Source organism: Dasypus novemcinctus, chromosome 9 (genome assembly GCF_030445035.2).
Source record: "Dasypus novemcinctus isolate mDasNov1 chromosome 9, mDasNov1.1.hap2, whole genome shotgun sequence".
Classification (NCBI taxonomy): domain Eukaryota; kingdom Metazoa; phylum Chordata; class Mammalia; order Cingulata; family Dasypodidae; genus Dasypus; species Dasypus novemcinctus.
The window spans coordinates 115,101,588-115,128,607 of NC_080681.1; the positions used below are offsets into that span (position 1 = coordinate 115,101,588).

General features: G+C 50.6%; 1 protein-coding gene across 12 annotated transcripts in view; it reads left to right on the top strand.

The window, feature by feature from the left end:
* The window catches only part of TMCO4 (transmembrane and coiled-coil domains 4), a 100,500-nt gene that overhangs the window by 37,354 nt on the left and 36,126 nt on the right, over positions 1–27,020 (top strand). For all 12 annotated transcript variants that reach the window (XM_023588820.3, XM_058304247.2, XM_071217747.1 and 9 more), the window contains 6 exons: positions 5,039–5,136; positions 8,028–8,171; positions 9,009–9,128; positions 12,720–12,884; positions 13,524–13,660; positions 16,442–16,526. In XM_023588820.3, coding sequence (XP_023444588.1) covers positions 5,039–5,136; positions 8,028–8,171; positions 9,009–9,128; positions 12,720–12,884; positions 13,524–13,660; positions 16,442–16,526 — 749 coding nt within the window. The remainder of the gene's footprint in view (positions 1–5,038; positions 5,137–8,027; positions 8,172–9,008; positions 9,129–12,719; positions 12,885–13,523; positions 13,661–16,441; positions 16,527–27,020) is intronic.

A 27,020-nucleotide genomic window follows, 5' to 3' on the forward strand; every position in this document is an offset into this window, starting at 1 on the left:
CCCTCAATTCTGAAGAGAGCAGAAAAGATCAGTCTTTGATTGGGCTTTCTCAGCTTTTACTAGGACAGTATCTGTCCACCTCCTAGAGATAAGCTCTTCCTCTCTGTCAAGGCGAGAAGGTGATAAAGAAGAAGGTAGTGGTGAAATGATAAGAGAAAGGAGCACCCTGCCCTGGAAGATAAGATGTCAGTGAGTAAAATTTAGATACTTGTAAGAGATGGACAGTGTGGGTGTCTTGCTCTTCAACAGGGATGATTGGCTTCTGCCTGGGGTTTGACCCAAGTCTGTGGTTTGGCTTTGGCCTCTGTCTTAGGAAGTGGAATGCCAGCTCACAGTTACTTCTGGCATCCCGGGACCCAACTGTGGCCAGTGGCTGTGGCAGCCTAGGTTGGGCCACCATTCCTAATCCCCTGATGGTCATCAGGACAAGGCTGCCCTTCAGATCAGTGCAGCTCCCTGAATTTTCACCCCCAAGTACAGGAAGCATTCTAGATTAAACTCAGAGCGAGCCTGTCCTCCTGGGCCTTAGATGTAGACATTCAGTCAGACAACTGAATTGAAGTAATCTCATGAGTGAAATACTGCAGAAATTAACAATGACTGGGAAAGCTGTTCATTTTATGTACTGTGACAGTTTGAAGCTTTTTGTGGATCCCAGAAAAGATAATGTTCTTAAAGCTAATCCATTGCTGTGGGTGAGGGACCCTTTGATTGGATTGGACTCAGTTGGAGGGGCTTTGATTGGATTACTTCAGTGAAGGGTGACCCAGGATGGATCTTGGTCCTCTTGCACAGGTCCTTTATAAACGGAGGCCTAAAAGCAGAGACACACACACAAAAAAACGGTAGAGACAGAAACCCTAAGAGGCTGATAGAGATGTCCTGGAGGCTGGAGGCTGGAATCAACAGAACACAGAGATACAGCAAGAGGTCCCCCGAGAGGCTGAGAGAGATGAGCCATATGCCTGATTGCCCATAGCTGAGCTCCCTGTGTCTTGCCACGTGCCAGGAGCCCAGGATGACCAGCAGCCGACCTTTGGAGAGGCAGCATCTCTGATGATGCCTTGATTTGGGCATTTTCACAGCCTCAGAATTGTAAGCTTTTAACCTAATAAATTCCCATTATAAAAGCCAACCCATTTAAGGTATATTGCTCCTGGCAGCTTTAGCAAACTAAAAAATGTTCAAAACAAGAATGTTCACATACTTAAATAAGTAGGGGAATAGATCAATGATTAAGGTAAATGTTAGGACAGAGTACCTTATCTAAATAACTTTAGGAAAATTATTATATTTTATCTGAGTCATCAAATGTTTACAATAATACAAAGCAGAATACTGGATATTAGAGTATATCGTCTGTCTAATCTTTGTAAAACTTATTTACATACTAGCATTTATACATTTAAATAAAGCAGCCTTCAAGAATTATTATTTACTTTTTAGTTACTTCATTCCATTTAGGCCCTGAGTCTTCCTTCTGCAGTAATTCAACTAACAATGATGACTCACTCTTTTTCTAGATGTCACTGCAGGAATAATCGGGGAAACAAGGCCAATAAAGGTTCATGGCACTAGCTCCAGAATTTGTGTTCTTAATAATAAATACACAACAATAATTAAAAATTTGTAACATTTCAGATTTGTTCTAATATCCCAGAAATGTCATTCTTGATAGTAATTGGCTGTATTCTAGCTATTTTTATTTAGCCAAAACATACATTCCATGCCCTTTTGGTTTTCATAGATGTGGGTGGTGCATGGGAGACTGTAGCATTGCAGCAAGATGTTCACCTCTGACCCTTACTGGAATAATTAGGTTCCATTCAAGAAACATTTCCTGGGTGCCTTCTAAGTCCCAAGCCCAGAGCAAGATCCTGTCAGTAGAAAGCTGGAAAAGGCTTGGCTCATGCCCTGAAGGTTTGGTCTAGGATTTTCAAGCATTAGTTGCAGTAGCATCCCTGGATGACATATTATAAATGCATTTTTCACACCCTCATACCCATAGATTCTGGCCTGGGAAGCTGTGTTTTCAACAGGCTCCCTCTAGTGACTGTGACTCCAAGATCTACCCTTTGAAAACTGCTGGCCTAGAGTTCCAGGGTAAAGTGGCACAGAGGGCTAGAGAGGCCCAGAGTCAGGGCATTTAGCCAAGTGTGGGATTCAGGGACAGCTTCGTAGAGGAGGTGTCATGTCCACGGGCTCTTGGAGGATACACAGTGGTTAACCAGACAAAGGAGGGTAAGGAGGCCTCTGGCAGCTGAAGACCCAATTGTGCCTGCAAGGGTAAAGGGTTAGGAAGTGATGAGGCTGGAGAGGGAGTCAAGGGCCAGTTCACAGAGGGCTAGAATGTCCTGCTGGAGAAGTGACACTTTATCTTGAAGGCTGCAGGGAGGGAGGCATGTGGGCAGCACACAGTCACGTTTATACTTTCCTTTTGACCTTGGCCTTCGTGACGGTGCTGTATTCAGCTAAGTCCTGTCATCCTTCCAAGAGATCATTCCCCATATACATTTCCTAAGTGAGAAAGTTGAGGCTCAGAAAAAATGGGGTGACTTGCTCCTGGTCACCCAGCAAGGTCATGGCAGAGCTGGGCTCAAATACTTCTTCCCCAAATTTTAAGACTATTTCCTAGTCAGTGTTTGTTGAATTGAGATACAGCCAGTTCACAGGGCAACACTCCCTGTCCAGTGCATTTTCCTATTCAAGCTTTAACAGCTTGAATTTTTTTCATAGGCCTTCAACTTTGCTGAAATCTTCTAGTTTCCAGCATTTCTGCTTGAACTGAATGGTGCTTGTAATTAAGGGCCAAACTGTATCCCCACCTGTGTTTGGAAAGAAATTATGGTAATAACGAAAAGACTAATAGCAACAAACAATGAACAATTAGAATATGCCAGTCACTGTGTATTGTGTATATCCTCAAAATACCCCCTGGGAATTAAGTACTATTATTATCTCTATTTGTTAGATGAGGAAACTCAGAGATGACAAGTAATTGTGCTTAGTCACAAAGTTAGAAATTGACTTTATCCATCAGGATAGGCTAGGTGTTGCTGCAGTAACAAATGACCCCCAGATCTCCATGGTGTATACCAACAAGGTGCATGCTTTCATCTATCACAGCTTGGGGCTGTGGCTTTTGTCCACACGTTTTCTCTGGGTCACAGAGCAGCCTCCATCTGGAACACAGCAAAGGGAGACTCATCAGGCCCCTGTCCTGGCTCCTGAAGATACTGCTGGAAGTGACCCCATCTCTTGCACCTGCATTTCACTGGCTAAAGCAAGTCCACTCCTACTTCCAAGAGGGCAGGGCTGTTTAATCCTTCTGTCGGCAGGACCACTGCAGGCAGGGAAACTTGACTATCTGGAGAAGAGTAATGCTGTCTCCCACAGTGCCAGAGACTGGATTTAAGCCTTCATGGGTGGGTGTGAACCTCTGCCCCTAATCTCTGGCCCGCCTTCCATTTTGCTAGGTGCCTGCAGTCCGGCCTTATCCCAGGCACCTAATGATGTGGATTCAGTCACATAAAACCAGTACCCATTCTGTGCCCAGAGGGTTTTACCTTGGGCTTCTACTTCTCTGAAGTAAAGTGACTGAGAAGTGCCATGCTTTTCAGCCTGCAGGTTCTTAATGGAAAAAGTATGCAGAGGGGACCTGGGAAAGAACACAAAAAGTATGGCAGATCCCCAAATCCTCAACTCAAATCCCTTTTCTTTTAGATGACTGGAGGATGAGCTGTTTCTCAATATAAGAGATGGTTCATGAGGAAGGAGATGGGCAGGGAACAGGTGTTGGGTGAGCATGTGTTTTGCTCACCTATGTGCAGCACCCAAAAGTGCCTGCACTTAGCACATGCTCAGTAAAAGTTTGTTTGAATGGGCAAAGGGATAAATGAATGCAGTCTTTGCAAAGCAACAGCCTAATGAGGTAGATGGTAATATCCCCATTTTACTCATAAGGAAACTGAGGCTCAGGGAAACGAAGGATCCTGACAAAAAAAATCACTACCGTGCTATTGAACCTTGGCAGTGTGCCAACCATATGTTAAATATCCATAAACTTGCGCATTGTTGACACCAGAGCCCCTCAGGAGACAGCTACTATTATCCCCTGACTCATCTAATAAGGAGGCAGTAATAATACTGCTTCTTAGGATAAGATAAACGGTGTGAAGTGCACAACACGGTGGCTGGCACAGAAGCCCTCAGTAAATATTAACCATTCTTCTTTTACTGTCATCATCATTTGCTATCACTTGGCCCTGAGTTGTTGTCCAAACTCCAGCCTCAGGTCAGAGTTCACACTGGTTATGCCTGCAGGGTCCCTGCCCTGGTTTCTCACCCCTCTTTACCTCTGAGCACCTGAGGGTGGGTGGGAGCGCCCACAGAAAGATCAGGCTTGCTGACTCTCTCTGGCACTCCACATGGCCAGTCTCTGGATTCACCTGACCCCAGTTCACCCCAAATGCTTTCCTCTGGTGTGATTTATAGCTTTTGAATCAAGTTTGAATGGTTCAGAGATACTGCTCCAAGGTCAAGTGCTCCAATGCATACATTTCTGTCACCCATCTTCAAAGTGATTATCCTGTAGGAAATTGTTTTCCAAATGTCCTAGAGCGAAGTGGGAGCCGCCTAGAGGGGTGGGGGCAGGGAGGTAGGGATGCGGCTGGAATCTGTGGTTCTACTTTACACTCCTTCTGGGTCCATCTGGCTAAAGATATTTTGTGTGTTCCTTTTGCTGCTGCTGTTATCTTTTTTGTCTTTTTGTTATTCATATTGCAACCTTGTTAGGATGGAACCTTCGGGTAAGTAGCATCTCCCACCTGCTGGGATCCTCCACCTGGGTTTCAGAACATTGTCAGCTGTTTAAAATCACCCATAGGCCCTGGGTGACTTTGGTGCCCCTCGCTCTGCATGACACAGGACCCAGCATTAACCCCAATTTGGGGGTTGGTGAGGCAGGGCAAGGGGGGGGGGTGGTGCTCGAGGGGTCCCAGCCACAGCTGTCCCTAAAGACCAACCTCTTCTCCCCCAGAACGGCTGAGGCATCCCGAAAGAAGAAAGAAAACCGGAGGAAATGGAAGCGCTACCTCCTGATAGGCCTGGCGACCGTGGGAGGTGGGACAGTGATTGGTAAGGCCAGCTCCCGGTGTGGCCGCCACCCAGGGCAGTGCAGGCCAGAGGCTCAAGCTGGAGTGAGAGGGGAGAGTTCAGGGGAGTCAGCTGGGAGAGGACCCTGAGGTGGGGGTGGGGAGAGAACTGCCCACCCCAGAGAGGCATCTGACCCACTTTTTACAACCCGGGTGACCAGGCAACTCCCCCGCCAGTTTTGCAGTCTCCCTGACAGAATGGTGTGTCTTCTGTTTCCATTTAAGTCCATCTGCCCTCCGGCCCACATTCCAGCGCCAGGCTCTTCTGCTCTGCTTCCTTCCCAGCTCACTCAGCATTAGCCTCCACTTCCCACCCTCACCAGGCTGAGCCCTTTGCTTTTTCTCTCCTTTTCTTCAGATAAATGACTCACCCCTTCTCCTCTGCATTCTTCCTCCACAGTGTCCCTGTGTGAGGTAAGACATTTTGATTGCCAGGAACAGAAACCCATTCAGCCGACTCAGGCCTCAAAAAGGAGTTTGTAGGGTGGGCCAGAGGCTCCCCCAGGGCCTGAGCAGAGGAACGCAGCCGGCCTGGGGCGGGAGGGTTCCAGGCACCTAAGGCCATGGATCTCAAGTCTGGCCACAAGGAGGGACTGTCTGCCCTCTGTAGAACCCCGTTCCAGAATCCCAAGCACTGGATTGGCCCATCTTGGCCCAGTCAGCTGGGGCAGGGGGCATGGTCACATGCAAACATGGCTTCCAGGCGCACCCCCAAGGGGATCATGGGAGCAGTTCATATCCTCATGTATTCATGGCTTCCCCTGTCCAGACAGATCTGGCCTCCTCCTTCCCGACCTACCCTTTCTCAGTCGTTCTGAAGCACAGCCCAGGTCATGCCACGCTCCTGCTCAGAAGCCTTCAGTGACTCCCTGTTGCCCTTGCATGGTGGGGGCCATTCGTGCTGTTCACCAGATACTGCTGACCCTCCCTTGGGCACATGGCGACCTTGCCCTTCCTGGCCCCGGGTGGCTGTGTGTGCCATGTGACTGGTACAGGCCAGGGAGCTTTGAGCAGAGGTAACATTCTGTCGCATCTGGGCCACAGCATTTAGTTTTGAATTTAAGGCTCCCCAGAACTCTCTCCCTGAAGGCAGGGACCACAGCGTTAGATGGGACTACAGCAGCCACCTGGGTCCTGAGCCACAGTGATGAGAAAAGCCTCCGAGCCGTCCACATGGCCTGGCAACTGGAGAAATACACCTTTGTTGTGTTGAACTACTGAGATTTGGGGGTTTGTTACTGTAACAAAGTCTGCCCTCCCCTGACTGATACAGGCAGAGAAGGCCTTTCCTGCAATCACTTCGTTCCACTCACTAGGCCTAGCCTCCCTCTCTCTGAGCTCCCTCTCCCTCGAGGTAATCTCAGATGGGGAAAATACACGTGAGTGTACTTTGAAAACTGTGAGACAGCATGCAAAAGTTCCCCGCTTCTACCGTTCATCCAACAAATATTTATCAAGCACACTCTGTGTGCCAAAACTATCCCTTCAGAACCTTCCTGCCACCTGCCACTTCCGGTGTCCTCCCTAACTCTCCAGCAGACTCCGTCTCTATAGTGTTCACAGCCCGAGAGAGGAGGTGCGCGCTGTGCCCCTGGCCAGCTGGCGTCTTGGGCAGCGGGCCCTCTCACACCTCAGGGGCAGGAGGCAACGGATGAAGGAAAAGATAAATGATGGCTGTGCCTGGGGAGTTGAGGAGCCCAGGAGGGTCCATCACCATGAGAGGCAGAGGATGAAGGGAAAGCACGGGGCGGGGGGAATGCTGTCTTCCAGGGTGGAGATGCTTGGCACGTAAGTGATGCTCAGAAGACAGGTGTTGTCAAGTGGAATGAATCCACAACCTACTGAGAGCAAGTCCTTTCCTTCTCTGAGTATCGATTTCCTATTGTGGCTTAAAATAGTACAAGTTCCTCTTATGCTTCTGGAGGTCAGAAGTCCACAGTGAGTCTCACCGGGCTAAAGTCGAGAGGGCAGTGAGGTTGTACCCTGGAGGCTCCAGGTGAGAAGCTCTCTCCTGCCTTGCGCAGCGCTAGAGGCCAGCGGCTCAACCTCTGCTTGCATCATCCCGTCTCCTCTAACCCTGACCCCCTGGCCTCCCTCTTAGAAGGACCTGTGAGTCCACTGGACCCATCCACATAATCCAGGATCATCTTGGCCCCTCCAGATCCTTGACCTATTTTTTTTTTTTTTAGATTTATTTATTTATTTCTCTCCCCTTCTCCCCACCCCAGTTGTCTGTTCTCTGTGTCCATTTGCTGCGTGTTCTTCTTTTGTCCACTTCTGTTGTCAGCGGCACAGGAATCTGTGTCTCTTTTTGTTGCATCATCTTGCTATGTCAGCTCTCCGTGTATGCGGCGCTATTCTTGGGCAAGCTGCACTTTCTTTCGCACTGGGCAGCTCTCCTTATGGGGCGCACTCCTTGCGCATGGGGCTCCCCTACGCGGAGGCACCCCTGCATGGCACAGCACTCCTTGCACACATCAGCACTGCGCATGGGCCATCTCCACACGGGTCAAGGAGGCCCGGGGTTTGAACCGCGGACCTCCCAGGTGGTAGTAGCCCTATCCACTGGACCAAGTCCGCTTCTTATCAAGTCTGCAAAGTCCCTTTTGTCACCGGTTCCAGGCATTGGGATGGGACATCAGTAGGGGGCCATTAATCTGCCTCCCACAGTTTCCTTGTCTAGAAAATGGGATGATGTGAGGATGCAGGGACATAACTTATGTAGTAGCAAGTGCCTGGCACCTAGTAGGTGCTCAGACAGTACTAAGTGTGATGATTAGTGTTACTGGGAGCTGCTATGGATGGCAGTGGGCAGCTGCAGCAGGCCACGTCCTCACTCCCACCTCTGCCTACCATGGGCTGCTTTCCTTGCAGGTGTGACTGGCGGTCTGGCTGCCCCCCTTGTTGCCGCAGGAGCTGCAACCATCATTGGCAGTGCCGGGGCCGCGGCTCTGGGCTCAGTGGCAGGCATAGCAGTCTTGACCTCACTGTTCGGTGCAGCTGGAGCTGGCCTGACAGGTACAGTTCAGAAGGAGTTGGAGGGGGCGGGTTATGGGCCACTCTGGGAGCAACTCCTGAAGGACACATCCAGGCTCCCATCAGTGATGGCTGCCTGGGAGACAGAGGTGGCAGGGCCTGGCTCTCCTCCCCCTGGGTCCCAGCCCTGCCCAAGCTCACAACAGATCTCACAGAGAACTGGACTGGTAGCTCTGCATGGGCCTGGTTATGGGCTGAGGTTGAGAAACTGGCTTTCTCCCCATGCACCTGCTATGTGAAAAAAGACCTGATTGGACCTGTGTGCTTCCATCCCATAAGGAGCACTCCTATTGGGCAGGTACCGGGCAGGCCACCTCAGACATTTGGGCTTCCTCATTTTAGAGAGTACGTGGCTGCCCTTCATCACCAGCATCACAGGGGTGGGGTGTGTCCAAACCACCTATGGCAACAGCCCCTGTCACAGAGATTCCTCTTCACCTCCCAGGCGGGCTGTCACTCCTCTCTTGAGAAGTTTGGTTGGTTTGATCCAGTTTTGCTGAGAGGAGTGTGTCACACCCCTGAAATGTGGAAGCAGGAAAGAAGTTAGGAAACAGCTGAGCTAGGACCGAGCGGTGGCCAAGAGCTGGGCTCTGAGGTCACACCCCAGCTCTGGCACTCGGGCTGGCCAGCCTTCGCAGCCCCTAACACTCATCTGTGACGGGGAACAACAATCGCACCTACTGCCACGAAATTGAAAATGAACTGGCATTTGTCCAGGAGCAGAGTGCCGCCGGTGTTCACCACATGGCCCCGCCTGCCTCATGTCCCCCCAGGGCCCCCCAGTCACCGCCATTTTCGTTCTCATATCTGGGTCTTCAGGATACAAGATGAAGAAGCGTGTCGGGGCCATTGAAGAGTTCATGTTCCTGCCTCTGACAGAGGGAAGACAGCTGCACATCACCATTGCCATCACTGGGTGGCTCGCCTCCGGCAAATACCGTGAGAACCAGAGGGCAGGGCAGAGCGGGGTGGAAAGTGGGGGTGCTGGCTGAGCTTGGTCTGCTCTTGGGGTAGGCTCTTGCCCACGTTTGTCTCTGTGGGGTGGACATCAGGAACCCCATTTTGCAGAAAAGGAAACCGAGACTCCAAGAGGTGGGATGCCTTCATCCCCCATCTGCCATCTGTGCATGCATCTGCCCACCCATCCGGTCAGCAGCATTCTATTGAGTACTGTACTTACCACGTGCCAGCCTCTGAACCAGGCCCTGGGGATTCAGTGTGTGTGGCTGAAGGCAGACCATTGAGCAAGTAATTCCAGGGAAGCTTTGTGGATCGCGCACTAGGGCAAGCACAAGGTGTTACTGGGGAGTGAGAAAAAAACTTCCTGGAGGAAGTGACATTTACTTTGAGGGATGGCTGGGAGTTAGCTGGGTAAATGAAGCAGGAGCGAGACGTACATACCAAGCAAAGAAACAGTATGTGCCAAGGGTCAGTGGTATAAAAGAAGCAAATGGAGCCCAGAGTGGAGACCCAGAAGATGGGAGGGTGTGCAGGGCCCGTATCACATAGGAGCCTCTGAGCTGGGCTGAAGAGTTTGAATTTATCCTGAGAGTGGAAGATAGCAAAGGACTTTAAGCTCATAGGCGAGAGATCAGTTAGGTCTTGGCTATGTGACCACAGGCAAGGTACTTAACCTCTCTGTAGAACAAATTATTTATAAAGTAGAACAAATCATTCCTGCCCTCCAGGGTTGCTATGAGGATTTAAGAAAATGAGATGACATGTGGAAGGCACCAGCACAGCACCTGGTTCCTGGTTGTTGTGTCACAAGCATTTGCCTCTCTAATTTGAATGTGTGTTGTGATGGTGTAGGGGGCTTCAACTAGAACAGCCTTGAGAACAACCCCACAGCCACTGTCTGGCTCACCTTTGCAAGAGCCCAGCATGGAGCTCAGCAGAAAAGCCATCACTTAGCGAGAGAACAGGAGCCTGAAAATTCCCACCCTGCCAGGGGCACCTGCCAAGAGCCTCCAAGGGTGGAAGCCACGGAGCCTCTGAATAACACAGGAAGCAAGCAAGTGAGGAACTGCCTGGGCTCTGTTTAGAAGCGTTAGCAGGCAGCAGAGTCGTGTGACCGCCAGCCCCCCTCCTTGTGTCCCTCCCGCTAACTGGGCACCGAGGACATGCCTACCCTGGGCCAGGCATTCTGTCTATCTTAATAGGAGCTTGATAGGCGTTACCTTGTGAACCGGTCACAGCCACCCTTCCAGGTGGGGGCTGCTCTGATTCTGATCTGTTGGAAGAGGAAACCTAGGGAGGTCACGTGGCAGGTGGGTGGCAGTTGCAGGATTCTCACCCAGGTCTCCTGATCCAAAGTTCATGAGTTTCTTTTCACTTATTTTCACTATACCTGCTACAGGAGAGAGGGAAAAGGGAAGGAAGGAAGAAGAATGGGAGTCTAAATAAAGGAATTTGCAATTCTGACTAGTGCAGAGGGCATCTCCCTTGTCTTCATTTGACCCCATTTTCTCATTGTTTTGCCCTAGCTCAGAGGTCAAGTTCATTTGAGTGTGGGGGGCGGGGAGGGAGTGTCATTGTCAGGGTTCCCCTCTGGTAGTCTAGTGCAGTGTGTTTCTCAGGCAGAGGAGATGGTTTGGGTTTTTAATTTTTTTATTACCATAAAAATAACATACCAAAGGTAGAGAAAGGTCAGAAAGGAAAACACTACCCAGTCCTTTCTCCCTGACAGCTGAGAACGAAGCCTCATTGTCGTCATGGGCTTGCTTCTGCGCATGATGTTAGGACATTCTTTAACTCACCCCTCTGCTAAACTGGGCTGGATTATGTATAGAAACGATAATTTTATCTCTAGCCACTTAGCACCAGCCAGGCACCAACCCAACCATTTTGCACGTGTCACTTCACCTGGTTTATCAGCAGCATCACCCCGAGGGGGTGGGCATCATTATCACCCCCATTTCACAGATGAGGAAACTTGGGCTCAAGAGGGCTGCCCAGGGTCACCCAGCTAGTTAGGCAGGGGCAGGACTCATCCCCATTTTGTCTGGCTCAACAGCCCATGTTCTTGGCCACGGGGCGATCCAATGCAGTGCAACACTTTACAGTTCATATAGTGCTTTTCTGACAGCATCTTGTGAGATTCCCTCCACCCCACCAGTGAGCCCACCTTTGCTATTCCAACCTTAAAGGTACAGAATGCGACACTCAGGAGGGCAGTGTGCCTTGCTGAGAGCCATCCAGCCCAGCAGCAGGGCCAGCCCGTGTGCTTCCTATTTTGCCCCCACCGCCTCTCTCAGGGCTGGCTGTTGCTTTATCCATAATTAGACAATCCCAGAGCTGTGACAGGATCCTGCAGAGGGTCAGGAGCAGCCCCACAGTGGTCTTTGTAGCCATGGAACACCCTGCCAGGGGAGGACGACTCCTGGAGGTAGAGGACACGGAGTTCATGGTCCAGAAACTGAAGCTCCATTCATTCACTCACCATGTTTTTTTGAGTGGCTCCTGTGTGGCCCATTGGGAATAGAGTGCTTGGCAGAAAAGACTATGGGAGGGCCATACATTAAACAGATGGTGTCAAAATAATGTGTGATTATAGACTGCGATGAGAGCTTGTGGCAAGGAAGTGCAGGGTACATTTGATCTAGACAGAGGGGCTAGGAGGGCTCCCCGTGGGAGAGCCTGTTGAACTGGACAAGTGAGAGTGGATACAAGATCCAGAAGCTACTGAAGGGTTTTCAGTAGGGTGGGAGGAGATTGTATTTCGCCCGGGCCACAGGCAGAAATGGATACTCCCCAGCCCCCATGCCTTCTTCCACTATTGAGTCGCTGTATAGTTCACTGTAACATCTCTCTCCCCAAACTAAGAGCTCTGTTATCTAGATGATTCTGTTTCCTCAGCTGTAAAATGAGACTAATCATAGAACCTATTTCAGAGACTGTGGAGATTAAATGATTATTGAGTCCATGCAAAAGGTTTTCAACACAGAGTTCCCAGCACTGAGCACATGTTCACTAACCCTCTGCAGTCATAGTTCTCTGTATCCTCAGAGTCAAGCTCAGGGCCTGGCATGGTAAGATCAGTGCTTGTGGAATGAGTGAATGAATGAATGAATGAGGTGAGCTAAGCTATACTGAGCTCTCTCATTCCAGAATTACTGCAAGATGAGAGAAAATAACACTTTACTAGTACTAAAGTAGTAATAGTATTATACTATTGTAATAGTACTATATAGTAGTTCAAACTTTTAATTCTTATAACTACCCCATGAAGGGAGGTAAATATTAATCTCCCACTTTGCAGATTAACAAATGAAGCTCAAGGTGGGTAGTGATGTGCCCATGGTCACCCAGCTACTAAGGAATGTTGGGATTCACCCCCAGTCTGCCAGCTGTGGCACTGTGGCACTGTGCCCTGTCTGCTCTGCTAATATCTGTCAGTCACTGGCAGGGCAGGGAGAGGCCTCTTGTGTTCCCTCCGAAAGTATGGGCCAGGTCACCTGCCTGGGAAGGTGGAGTGGGGCATCTTCTGCCACAGGCAGGAGAGAGCCCCACTACCTGTGTTCTCCCCAGGCACCTTCAGCGCCCCGTGGGCTGCCCTGGCCCACAGCCGCGAGCAGTACTGCCTGGCCTGGGAGGCCAAGTACCTGATGGAGCTCGGCAACGCCCTGGAGACCATCCTCAGCGGTCTTGCCAACATGGTGGCCCAGGAGGCCCTAAAGTACACAGTGTTGTCTGGTAAGCCACCACCTCCCCCACCAGCAGCGTGTCCCCTGCTCCCCTCCCTCTCTGGCACCATGCCTTTGCACACCTGAAGTCCCCAGCGAGCCAGGCACTGTGGTAGGCATTAGGGACACAGAGAAGTTAAGACTGCATTCCTGTCTGTGGGAAGTTCAGGATCTTTCTGGGAAGGAAACAGATAAACAGCCAACCACCTTATCTCATAATGCCCCAGCTAGCTATTGCTGCCTAACAAGCCACCCCAAAACTCCGTAGCTTAAAATAATCATGTATCATGATATCTCCCAAGTCATGAGCTGGAATTGACTGATCTTAGCTGGGACTGCTCACGTCTGTGGGCTGCAGTCAACTGATCTAGGCAAGGCAGTTATAAGGCAAAGTGGGGGGAGAGGATGGGGTGACGAACTGGGGCCATCTTTGGAATCTCACATATGACAAGTGCTTGAGCAAAGGGGTCTGGTCCCTCCATCAGAAATACATGAGCTTCAGATTTCTTCTGTTTTGCTTAATAACCCTTGGAAATTTTGCAAGTTCCAAGTTAGAGACTGCATGCATTCACTGGAAAGGCATCCACCGGCCAATCTCTTCCCTAGAAGGACCCCCACTCCCTTCATCACTGATATCCCACCTCTCCAGGCATCGTGGCTGCCCTCACCTGGCCAGCTTCACTCCTTGCTGTCGCCAATGTCATCGACAACCCCTGGGGTGTGTGCCTCCATCGATCAGCAGAGGTCGGCAAGCACCTGGCCCACATCCTGCTTTCCCGGCAGCAGGTACCTGGGAATGACTGTGGGTGGAGGGCAAGGCAGGGACCAGTCCTCTGAGAAGTGGCCCAGTGGCTTTTGGGGTTGGTAGTCTTCCCTGCCCCTCCAGTTGAGGTCATGGAAGTCTGCCAGGATGGACAAGTGTGACTCATAGACTGTGCACCTCCAGCAGGTAATTAGGCAAGGGCTGGATAATGGGCATCTGCGAGTGTGAACACAGTGGGGGCTAGAGCAGAAGCAAAAGTGGCTCCTATGAATCAGCTGTGTATCAGCTTTTAATTAAAAGTTTAGCCATAATGGACTCACTTGGGCGATATTTCAATGGAAATCTCTGACTCAGTTTGCAGTGACGCCAGCAAGTATGTGAGACCACTTATCTCCTGGCTCCAAATGGAATTCCCATATCCTGGGGGCCAAGTGTGCTTTCCTAGAAGTATAAAGCTGCTATCTGAGTAAATCTTCAGTGGCCTAAATACTTTGTAAAATGGTTAGGAAGAGAAGTCATAATATTTTAAAAATTTGAATCCAGTAAAGATGTGCTCAGTGGGGAAACACAACTACCCCCGTCTAAATTTAACCAAAGTTAAATGGAGACAAAAGTTTGAAAAGTGGTGGTAGGGATGACTGTATTGTTAGGATTTGTTTGGGCCGCAAATGGGAGAAAACCCAAAATAACAGTGACTCTAGCAGATGAAGTGTTTTCACCCATAAAAGCTGAGGAAGGTGACCCTGCACTGGAGCGTGCGCCGTGGCGTCCAAGGCCCGGGCTCCTCAGTCTTGCGGCCCAGCCATCCGTGGGCTTGATCTCGTGGTCCAAGATGGCGGCATCTGCTCCGGCAGCAGGAGGAAGGAGGAGTGAAGAAGAAAGGTCCAGGGCCTTTAGCCCTTCTGCTGACGTCTCACTGGCCAGTCCCTAGTCAACATGACCGTACCTAGCTGCCAGCAAGCTGGGAAATGCCAGCTTTACTCGGGCTGGCTATGGCCCAACCACAATTCCATTACTATGGGAAAACGGGAGCATGGATGGTAAGGAACAGCTAGCAGTTTCTGGTAAGTTGCCTGAGAAATGGGTACCCCCCATCCAATCCCTGCATCTTTTCCAAGTAGAGAAGTCTTACAGCAAGTTTGGCTGTTTAGCAAAGACCAACATGGCACTGGCACAAACAAGATGGAAGTTCATTTTCTCCCATGGCATAGTCTGGGTGTGAGCAGCCAGGGCAGTGTGATGTGTCGTTTCCTGTTGCTGCTGAAACAAGTTTACGGCCTAAAACAACACAAATGTAGAATCTTATAAGCCTGGAGGTCAGAAGTCCAAGATGGGTCTGCAGAGTTTTATTCCTTTCTGGATGCTCCAGAGCAGAATCCATTTCCTTGTCTTTTCCAGCTTCCAAAAGCCACCTGCATCCTTTGGCTCAGGGCCCCTTCCTCCTCCTTCAGAGCGAACAGTATGGTTTCTTCAGATCTCTGTCCCTCTGTCACTTTGTTTCTGTTGCCACATCATCTCCTAACTCCAACTCCTCTTGCACCTCTCTTAGAAGGACCATTGTGATTCCACCAGGCCCACCCTGATATCCAGGATATCCCAGGATATTCTCTTCATCTCAAGATCCTTAACTTGATCACATCTGCAGAGACCTTTTTACCACAGAAGGTATTAGGATGAGGACATCCTGGGGGTGAGGGTCATTATATGGCGGCCTCACAGGTCAGGGGCCCAGACTCCTCCAATCTCGCTGACTTGCAGCCTCAGCACTTTGCTTCTCTCTTGTAGCCCAAGACAGACCTTTGGGAGTTCATCCCCATGCCAGCCAGGAGGAAGTAGAAAAGTGGAGATGAAGGGAATGCCTACAAGTCACACCTCTCACCTCCCTTCACATCCTGTGGCCAGGACTCAGCCACATGGCCACACCTAGCTGCAAGGGAGCCTGGGAAACTTCATCTTTGGCTGGGTGACTGTGTGCCCAATAAAGCTCAGGACAAAGCGGGGAAGGGCTATTGGGACATGATTAGCAGCCTTTGCCACCGAGTTCCTGCAGAATTCAAATAATGGAGGATTTTCTGTGGTAGTAAGTGGAATGGAGGGCGATACACGTACTAGTGCAAAACTAAGGAAAAGAACTAGACTGGTAACACTGGATCTGACCTCCAGAGCTCGTTTGCTCCTCCCCATTCCTTCTATGCAGGATTTGTACCCAAATGCCCCCAGATAACTCCCTTTTTCTTTCAGTCCTACTTTAATAACAGTTTGCCTTTTCTGTAAGTTCTTTAGTCAGAGAGCTCCTCTTACATCTGACTCATTACTTTCTCCTTGTAACTTAAAGCCAGTATTTCATGTTCCACCTTCGTATCTGGAAGCGGAACACTTGTCCCTCCCGTATCATACTTGTCCTTTTTACTCCATCACACCTGGGTGACTTCCTGCAGAAGGGGTTCCACTTTCCTGCAGTCACTTGCCAAAGGTAGATGAGTGAGGAGCACCTGTAACTAACTGGCCGTGTCTCCTGGGGAAGAAGAGAGCAGCAGCTGGATGATGGTTTGAGAAGAAAGGAAATTAGTGCAGCCTGTCGGCCTCGGAGGAAGCCAGTCCCAGCAGCAGGTGTACCCCGCATTAGTGAGGCCCTGCCTCTCCTGTTTATGACATCAGAACTTGGGGACCGGGAATAGCATGTGCGTGATTCATGAAGCCCCAGGCAGGCGCTATGGAATCTTCCAGGCCGCCCTTATCTGGGCTGATGCTTTGCTGGGACTGGCTGTGTCGCCCTCCAGACACCTGTGTCCTTTCTTCCCCAGGGCCAGCGACCTGTCACCTTGATTGGCTTTAGCCTAGGAGCCAGAGTCATCTACTTCTGTCTGCAAGAGATGGCTCAGGAAAAAGGTGAGTGTGGCTTACTGTCTCAGACAAAAACTCCTCCCAAGTTCACCTCCGAGTGGGTCACAAGCCTTGCAAGGTGTGTCTCCAGTTCCTAGAAATAATAGCTACGAGTTTGTATTGGAAAAAAGTTTATTTTTTCTGTACACAGATTAGAGTGGCTGCAAGAAGGTCCTGAAATAAGGACATCGTTGTGATGTGCATTCTTGAGTGGGAGAGAATGTGGAGACTGTGTGTTTCTCCATGGAGGGAGGTTGGCACTTGGAGCAGACTCGGAAAGATTGCACACATGCACACCTACACACGTGTGCACAGACACGTGCACCATTGCCCAGCAACACCTGGCCTCGGGTGTTCAGTGCCAGTAGCCCCTCCTGTCACTGTGGCAGCCCAGATGCCACCACACCTTTCCACTTGTCCCTGGGCATAGAAAATACGTGTGAAGTGGGACGAGTGTGACAGCGAGTGTGCTCTGGGAGCGCGCAGAGCAGCTGGGACATTACTTCTTTCCTAGGACGGCCGTAATAAGTTCCCACAAACAGCGTGGCTTAAGCAGCGGGAGTTTAATCTTTGTCTGCCAGCATCGGTGGCTGCTGGCCTGCCTCGGCCTGCCTCGGCTTGTAGATGCCTCCCTCTAACCTCTGCCTCCATCTTCAGTCACCGTCTCCTCTTCCTCCCTTCTCTTCTCTTCTAAGAGCAGTTGTCTTGGGATTTAGGGCCCACCCCAGTCCAGGAGCATATCATCTTGAGCTCCTTAGTTTCATTCCATCTGCAAAGACCCTTTTTCCAAGTAAGGCATGTTCGCAGCTTCCAGGTGGCCATGTTGAGGGGGGGTATGGTTTCAGCTTCCTTTTTCTTGAGAATTGGGGCCATCAGGCCATCGGCTGGATCTGAGAGAGCTGCAAGAGCCTGGCCGGCTATCGCTCCTGTCATTGTCGGCATCCCCAGAGGGCAGGGGGGGACCTTGGAGCTGCAGGGCATGACTCATCCCTTTTCTTTACAACAAGTATTTCCATGCTCAGCGTCTACAGGTTGGCTGTGGTTTAGTTGATCTAGGACGGGCTTTGTTTCTGGCTACAAGTTGGATGAGCTTGGCTTGGGTTCAGGTCTGCTCCAGGTTGAAGGGCAGCAGCTACCCTGGGCATGCTCCTCCTGTGGTAGTGGGCCAGAGCTGAGCCAAACCATACCTGGACAGGTAAGGCCTCTGCTCACATCATGTTCACTAGCCTTAGGTCGGTGGGACGGGGCCATGCTCTCCACCTACGGTGAAGGGGGAGGGGAGTAAGGGAAAGAGCATGGATCTGGGAGTCCACTGAGACCTGGGCTCGGATCCTGGCTCAGCCCCTACTCGGCTGTGTAACCTAGGAAGGGCAGGGACGTGGCCTCCAGACATCCATTTCCCCTTTGCAGCAAGAGGTCAGAGTCACCTACCTCTCCGGGTGGTGGTGAAGGCCATCAGCCTGGAGCTCCGGCAGCCAGCCCAGTGCTGGGTCTGGGTGGCTACTCAACCCTGCACGTCCTCTAGCCATCTTCAGGCTGAGGTGCCCCTGCTGGTGGAGGTGTAGCTGTAGGCTCCTCCGGCCTCTCTAAACCTGCTCTCCCTGGAGAGGCCATTGAAAGTCACGTCCTCTCTGCTGTCGTCATTTTGCTTTTTTCATAGTTATCTTTCCCCCGTCCCATGCAGCAAACCATCTGCCAGGCTCCTCATTACCTGGAATGATGTGGTTTTATTAATAGAACCAATTCTTAATTTAGAGAAGTCATGTCTTTGGCTCCAATTAGCATAAATTACATGTTAAGTTTAGATCATTAATACAAGCCAAGCCTTCAATTTCCCTACAGAACAAATTGAATTAATTACCATTAACCATTTGGTCATGGAAATTGAAAGTAAGATCACTGTTCAGCTGCCTCCAGACGAGGTTGGAAGCTGGTGGGCAGGCAGTGAGAGGCAGGTGACCTCTTGGTGGCAGGGCTGGTTGATGACAATGGCAGATGCGCCACAGCTTTTAGGGGGATGGTTCCCAAGCTTCCTCCTTCCAGGGTCTTTCCTGGTCACTGCTCCCACCCCAGATCTTCATGGCCTGCCAGTGAGAATTTGGGTTTTGGTGTTAGGCAGGCCTGGGGTTGGCCCTGGCTGTGCCGCTGAGCAGCCATGGGACATGGGGCAAGTCACTAACCCTCTCCCTGCCTCAGCTTCCACATCTGAGTAGGAGGTTTAGGGCATATCCTGAAAGGACCATCAAGGAATTAAAATGGGCCAGTTAGGGTGAAAAGTACCTGGCCCCGATTTGTGTATACTCAGTAAGTGCTTGTTTCATTCTCTGAACTCTAATCCGGAGACCTACTCTGCACGCAGTACCGAGGTGAGTGTGGTCAGGTTTAGGAGCTTGGCATTTTGTGTCCATTCTCCAACCTTCCACAAGACCGTGAACCTCAGGGAGGCAGGGTCTGCCTTGTCCCCCACGCTCTCCCTAGCACCCAGCACACTGAATTCCTAGGAAAATGGAGCAGGCTGTTTGGGCGATGGAGACAAGCATGAGCTGAGGTGCTCATGAGCAGGTGCAGGCTCCCTGTGGGCTAGGCCATGTTCTGAGCACTTAAAGATGTTACCCCATTCCACCCTCACAGCCACTCCACAAGGCGGGTACACTATTCTCCCTGTTTTTCACGAGGAAACTGAGGCAGAGGGTTAAGCCACACAACTCCTAAGTGGCAGAGCCAGACTTCAACCCCAGGGAGTGTGGCTCTGGAGCTCTCACTCCTAACCAGCGTGCTACTCTTTGCAGAGTACCTAGACCTTGAGCCATGGGCAGGCATCATCCAGTGGAGCTGGGAAAAGGCACTCCCAAGGGTCAGCCCAGATGGGCAGAGGGGGGTCTCAGCATATCTGTGCAGCTGAAAGGGGACCTAGAGGCAGAACCATGGAAAATGCTGGCAGATTCATGGAACCGTGGAAAATGACGGCCTTGAATGCCAGGCCAAGGAGTTGGAACTTGCTGGCTAGCCGCTGTGGAAGGGGCCAGCATCTCTGAATTGTGGAGTGAGCGGAGGAGAGGGGTGCTATGGAAGGGAGGATCTGGAAGGGTTTGGCACCGGTTGACCTGTAGTTCACCAGCAAAAGACCATGGTTTGCCAGCAGCCAGCCCCAGAATGCCCATCTTTGGGGAGAAAGCATTACCTTGATGATGCCTTGATGTGGACTTTTTCCCAGCCTCAAAACCTGGAGCCATTTAATCCCCGTGGTTCAAGCAGAACCATTGCATGGTGTTTGCTGAGCAACCTAGGAAACAAAAACAGTGGTAGATAATATCATGCCTGTTTAGCAGATGAGTAACCTGAAGTACAGAGATTAGATAACTTGCCCAAATCGCACAGCTGGCATTGGGAACTCTGCCTCTCCAAATCTCTTCCATCCTTCCCTGAACATTTCCTGGCACTTGTCTCACTGTTAAACTGCCTGGTTACTCATTTGTCCATTGTTCACATATTGTACATCAAAATTATCTGGATAATTCTTTTTCCAAAATATATGTGCCAGGGTCCTACACAGAAGGGGTCAGGCTGCCGTAGGCAGTTCTGACACACAGCCCTGGTCAGGAGCCACAGCAGATGGGGTGGGTTGGGCAGGGCCCTGCTTCTCTCCTCGTCCCTGTATCCCAAGCCCTTCACAATCTGGCCCCACACTCCCAGGTGCTCAGGGAGCACATGGCAAGAGAATGGGTGTGTTCCTCCAGGGCCGGGAGCACTGTCTGCATTTGTCTCCCCCAGCCTGAAGAACCATCTCACGCTCAGCTTTGTGTGTTCCCGGTACTTTGCGTGGATGCTCGTAAGTGTTTGAGAGACGGCGAGGGCCTTTTTACATTGCCACCATAGGTCATTGACATTCTGTTTAGAAAAGGTCTGCACTAAAAAAAAAAAGTATCAGAATCTAGGGTTGGCGCTTTGCAAACAATAGGAATCTACTGCGACTGTGACACCAAGGGGGTTAGAAATCCATGGGTCAGATGCTGCTGGTTTTCTCCTCAGTCACCTTCAGAAGGAAGCACTCGGGACCAGAAATCTCTGAGCAGGTCTTTCTTCTTGATCCACCTGCTATTTTCCCCATTATTTGGCAGCATCCCATCCCACCCTCCATCTAGATAGGAGGTGAAGGAGGATGCTTTTTAATCTGGCTTTGTTTTGACCTTGATCAAGAGCATTCGAGAAAGGGTCTGTCCCTTAGTTGGTTGTGGCTTATTCCAAATGCGAGCAGCAGCTGTGCACATGTCAGTGGGGATGTGCCTTGGGATTTCTTGCTGGGACAGAGGAAGGAGCCTCTGGGAGTGGACACCTGGGGCCACTCAGTTTAACTCTTCCCTGTCCCATCAGCCTTCTCAGTGACTCCAAGGAGAAGGACTGACTCTAATGCTAGACCTCAGAGCTGTCTGTGTCCCCTGGTTTCCTTTTCTTTTCTGGAGAGCGTAATAGAAGTGAGAAGCCAAAACCCCCATACCACCAGCCTGCAGAAGGCATTTGAGAGCATGCTGAAGCGTGAGTGCTGTGCATTGCCTGCAGGCTGTCTCCTCCCTCAATACCACTTTGGAACTTGAGCAAAGCCTTCCTTATCTTTAACCCATTACACCACGGCGAGGATGAGTCAAAGGATGGACACGTACATACAAAAGTACATTCACACTTAGGTGTGTTTACACCTACCCCCTCCAGCATGGCCCCCTGCTCCCCACATGGCACCCTGCAGTCCAACAAACCTCTTGCCTCCAGGGCCTCACAACTTACCATCCAGTCCCCTTCCATTCAGAGTCGTTGTGCCAAACACAACTCAGGTCAGACCCTTGCCAGGTGCTGGAGGGGTCTCTAGCCATCAAGCCCTTGCCAGGTGCTGGAAGGGTCTCTGCAGCCATCAGGTGATGAGGACACATAGCTCCTCCCCACAGGGAAGCTACTGCTTCTGTTACTGAAAGTGTGTGTGGCCTCTGGAGTCAGGCTATTGGGTTGGAACCCCAAAACCCCCTTTAGGCAAGTCCTTTAACCTCTCAACTCTACTTGGCTTATGTGAAAACCAGGAAATAATCTCAATATCGAGGTTCTTGTGAGGATAAACTGCAATAAAGTGTATAAATGCCTGATATATAGTACGAGCCCAGAATTGTTGAACATTTGTGACATGCCAGGCACTGTGCTAAGCTTAGTAAATGGAGGCTAGCACATAGTGTTACAGTGCCCCCCGCCCCCACGGTGTGTGACAGGGACTATGGACCTAGTTGAGGAAGAAGCTGCCCTCACAGCAGGGTTCCTTCCTCTGGCCACATCCACCTTTTATCTTCTCCTCAACGACCCTCTTCCCACGTCCTGGCCCTGTGTTACTTACAGGGCATCTGCAAGCCTCCAGCTGGCCATGATCTTGAGTGAGTTATTCACCATTTGCCCAGAGCTGCCATTTCATATCAAACCCATTCCCACTTGGCTGGCTGGCTTCAGGCAGTCCAGCTTGTTTAACACACAGTTAATCTGCTTGCTGAGGAGACTCTTTCCTAATTTCCTAACTGTCTGAGTTAGGGGTATAAAAGAGGAATTACTGTAATGCATTTGGATCCACTAACTTTTTTCTGGAGCCTCTAGAGACCTACTAATGAAATGTCACAATAAATCCCACAGGGTCACCCAGAGCAGATAATCCTTCGGCCAGCTTCCCACTCCCCACCCCTCCTGACTGTAGCTCATCTTTCTTTCCATGGTGCCTGTAAAATTAACCATCTTCATAGCTTCATCTCACTTTTCTGGGGATGTTGCAAGCAGCAGGGCTCTCTGCTTTGAGGTGTGCCCCCATTCATAGGATGTTCTTCACGGCCCTCCTTCAGGCTCAATGTGGTCAGCTCCCTTTCAAGTGGGTGTCTAGGCTGTAAGCCTCTTGGGGGATAGGAATCATGTCTGACTAACCTCTGTGCCTGGGACAAAGCCAGCAAGAGCTGCTCAAAAAATGGGTTTGACTTGAAGCATTCACATTTCATCAGTCAGAATAGGCTAGGTTATGCTGCAGTGACAAACAGCCCCCAAAATCTTTGAGCGGTATGTAACAACAAAGGTTGGTTTCCTGTTCACGCTTCCTGTCCATTGTGGGCCAGCAGGGGGGCTGTGATGACTGTTGTAACTCTGAAACCCAGACCAGTGGAGCTCTATTTGAACATGTGCTTCCTTGGTAGGAGGATAAAAGAATGGTGAGTTGTATACTGGCTCTTAGTGCTTTCATGTGGAAATGGCACATCATTTTCATTTTTATTTCAAGAGTGTATTGAACATCAATGGGATATATTCCTACTGTGTGCACAGAAGGCAGAGAGCTAGAATTGGACAGTGAACAGTGTCAGTGACTGCCTACACATCTTATTCTTATATCCAGTACGGGGGTCTCATGGTCCCATTAAAATAGCAAGTAGCAGGTTCCATTTCCTGAACACATACAGAACTTTACAGTGGCTTAGCAGCAAGATGACCTTAGTGGGATTCTGGTCTCTGGTGTTAATCTTCAGCTGTGGCCTCAGCAGACCGTTCTTTTCACAAAGCCTCCCTTTCTTTATCTGCCCCTGCTTGCCTGCCAGGAGCAGCCTGTGCAGCTTGGAGGGTACGCACACGCCTTGATGAAAAGCCAGTATGGGGCAAGCCCTGAAGTTGCTTGGGTGAGAGCCCTGGCAATTGGAAGTACCGGGGAGCCCAGGAGCTCAGCTGAGGTGCCCCCACATAGGCAGGAATGACCCAGCATGTCACCCACCAAAGGCACAGCCAGGGTCCATGTCGAGCCTGGGTCCAGGTTGGCAGGGGTCAGGGCTCAGGCAGCTCCCTGCCAAAGCTCTGGGCTCCTTTGGCAGTCACAGCTCCAGGCCATGCCCAGTGCCCTGAAAATGGAAGAGATCCCCTGGGAAAGTGCCTTGAAAGCCTCGCCTACCTGTAGATGGAGCCAACTGCAAGGATAACTGTAAGCAATGGTAAAGACAGGCGCCGTGCCCCAAGGCCCAGCTCGCTGCACAGGGTTTTCTCTATATCCTTTTCAACCCTAGCAACCTCCCCATGAGGCAGGTAATTCTGCCTCTGTTTTTCAGATGAGGAGAGTGAGATTCAGAGAAAGGTGGAAGGATTTTGACATAAAGCTCCTCTTTTTGATATCCTTTTCTTTTGGCCTCTCCTGTTTGGGTGTTTTCATTCAAGGCAGTAGCCCAGATTGGACCTTCCAAACAAAGAACTGTTAAAAATCAAATTCGCTCCATTGGCTCCTATGTAGGAAGCACCCAATCTTTGCAGGCACCGGGCTGGGCTTTGGGGCGATGGCAGTGAGCAGCACGCAGGCCTGCCCTCCTGGAGCTGGTAGTCTGGTGAAACAAACAGCCCTCCCTGAGACGGGAGTTGAGGTCTTGCCACATGGTCATGCAGACTGGCAATAATGCATATCAGTTATCTGGCAAAGCGCCTAGCACATAGTAGGTGCTCAGTAAAGGGAGCTCTTTCTAGTCTTCCATTCCAGGTTTTAGGGCAGCTTCCGGGTTGATGCTTCCATTCATTTGCCCACACGTCCAGCCCTCAGATGGCGAGCATTAACTCTGCCACCTCAAACTCTTGAGCATTTGTCATAAGAACTAGAAGTCACATGAGAGCCACCTCCCTCCCACTACCCGCTTCTGGGTCAGATGCTCAGCAAGGCCTGCAGGTCTTCTCTGTTCCGCCCATAGCTGCAGGCAGGTGGTTTGGGTTTGCACAGACACGGTGGTGGCCGACCACTTCCTACCCATGCATCATCCTGGAGGTCTGCGAGCTGTCTGTGGAGCTTTCTCCATCTTTATTCAGAGTCTCATTGCAGCCTTGCCCCCAATTCAGCTGTGCCCAGACTGAGTGGGAAGGACTGATTCCCACGGGAATCCCTTGCCTTCTGGAAGAGTATTTTGGATACTTTGTGTGGCCAAGGAACCTTCTCTTCAAGCAGAAATAGCCAGGCCCAGATTCAGCTGGGGTTTATGGAGAGCCCTGCTACCTGCCCACATGACTGATTATTTCTAATCATCATCATCACAATCGTCAACTGGCCAGCTAACAATTTGGGGGCACTTTTTATGTGCCAGGTACAGCTAAATACTTTATATGCCTTATTTATTTAATCCTCACAATATTCCTCTGAGGTTTTAATTACCCCCATTTTACAGATGAGGAAACTGAGGCTTAGAGAGGTGAAGTAGCTAACCCACGGTCTCAGGACTAGCGATGATGAAGCTGGAATCTGGTTCCACAGTGGCTGACCCATGCTCTTATCCACAAGTCAGTCCTTCTCTAATCCTTCCAGCAACCCTGTAAGGTCGGGGTAATTATCTCCCTTTACAGCTCAGGAAGTAGAGCTCAGTGTGAGACCACGCCATCTGCCCACGTGGGCCCGTTAGGATTCTGAGGTTGCCATCGACTGTCTTCCTTCAGCCATACCCAGAGCTCCCCTCTCAGCCCAAGGAAAATGTGGGGTTCAAGGCCATCCCTTTCGTCTTTGGTCCAGGCAGCCCATGCCTTTCGACTCTATACTTTATATTCTCACCCTCCAGGGTGCCCTTGCCTGCTTCCCTTGCCTGGAGCCAGTTCAGATACACCCTTCAAGATGTGACTCAGAAACCCCTTCCTCTCTACTCCGCGTGGGAGAAGGCCTCAGACTTGCAGGCATTTAGAAGAGAAAAGTTGCTTCTTGCAAAAAGGTGTAAACTAGTCAGACTTCAGAAGACCTAAACCTCAAAAAATAACCCCCAACTCAAAAAAAAAAAAAAGCCACACACACGCAAGGCAGTTAAAGACAAGACACACACACACAAGTTCCAAGGTTACGGAGTTTTCAGGAGTCTCTTCTCACTAGAAAAGGAGCCGTTTTCCCAGGAGGCTTTTGCAGCCCAGCAGGTCGTGCAGCCGTCAGACATCAGCATTCTGAAACCTGGAGATAAAGCAGTTCTCCTCTGGGAGCCCGCAGCTACGGGCAAGGCTCATTTATTTGGGGAACTGGAACTAGACAGGGTGACGCTGTGATTTTTTTGCTCTATCTTCAGAAGTGGGCAAGTGGGATTGGGTTTTGGATTTGGTGTCCATCACAGTGGGAGGGGGCCCCTGGCTGTGCACAGTGATAACAGTTTAATTAACTCTGATCCTCACAGCCTCCTTCTGAGGTGGGGGTTCCTCATCCCACGTTACAGATTTGTAGACTAGGGACACCGAGACAGAGAGCTGGAGAGATTCGCACCAAGTCAGAGCTGGGATGTGGCAGAGCCCGGGTCCCTCCCCTCCCTGTCCCCGGACTCACCGTGCAGTGTATCTGCTTCAGGCCGCCCTCCCCTGCTCTGTTTGCCTGTGTCACCAGCTTCTGGGCCAGGACTTAGCACACAGGAGGTGCCTGATCACACTATTGGTTGGTGCATTAGTGAGTTAATGAGCCAAGGCAGCCGTGAAGGTGGCTATGGGTGCTGCCCGCCGAGGACGTCACCCAAGGCCTTTGAGTGGGGAAAGGCTTGAGGCACCTCAGCAAAGAGGACCCCACAGCCCACGAGGCCTGGGTGGCCAGCTGGCCTGTTGGCCGGGCCTGCTTGTGACCTGGCTGAGCTCAGGCCATCACCACTCCCAGACCTCCCAGCAGATGTGATCCCAGCACATGCCCATCCTGGGTGCCAAGCCCACCCACTCCAAACAAGACAACATGCACCTGCCGAGTGTGCCCTTGGGTGGGAACTGAACGTGGCCCAAATCCCCAGAGACGAACAGTCCCCCTGCAGTGACAGTCCATCTGCCAGCCAACAGGGTGGATTTGCTTTGAGAGGACTGACCCCTGGCAAAGGAGATTTCTGGCCCAGTAGGGGAGGGTGGGGGGTGGGGAGCAGAAGCCAGTATCTGTGCACCCACAGAGCCTCCAGACCCAAGATCATAATGAGATTTTCATCCTTTCTGTGCATTTGCTTTAAAAAAGTTTTGAAAAATTAAAAAATTTGGGAGCAAACTCAATTCAAACTGATTCATGGTAGGTAGCTGACTAAGCCAGGAAATAGCCACATGAACCAAGCAACCAATTACTGCTTCAATTTATGTATGCATTTATTCTCTTCATTCCAAAAAGATTTGAAGGGAATTAAAGTTATTGCATATTGTCCCTGCCTGCTGGCCCTGTCCATGCAGTCAGTGAGACATCACGAGATGAACCAGGCTTGGCCCATCAGTAAAGTCATTCAGCACATAAAAGCCTGTGGGGCCCGTGTACTATGGGCACTGGGGTCTGTTAATTAACTCAGCCATGGACCCCTTAGCCCCTCTCCATCTGTAAGATGCCCCGTTTGATCACTTTTCCTTGTGTTTTCAAGATATGAGGGATTATGTCCCCTGATTAGGAAAATCAGAGTCCTTCATGGCATAAAAGAAGGAGCATTGGACGTAGAGTCCAGAGAACTGAGTTCAAAACCAGCCTCTACTAGTTACCATCTGTGTACCCTTAAGCAATTTGCT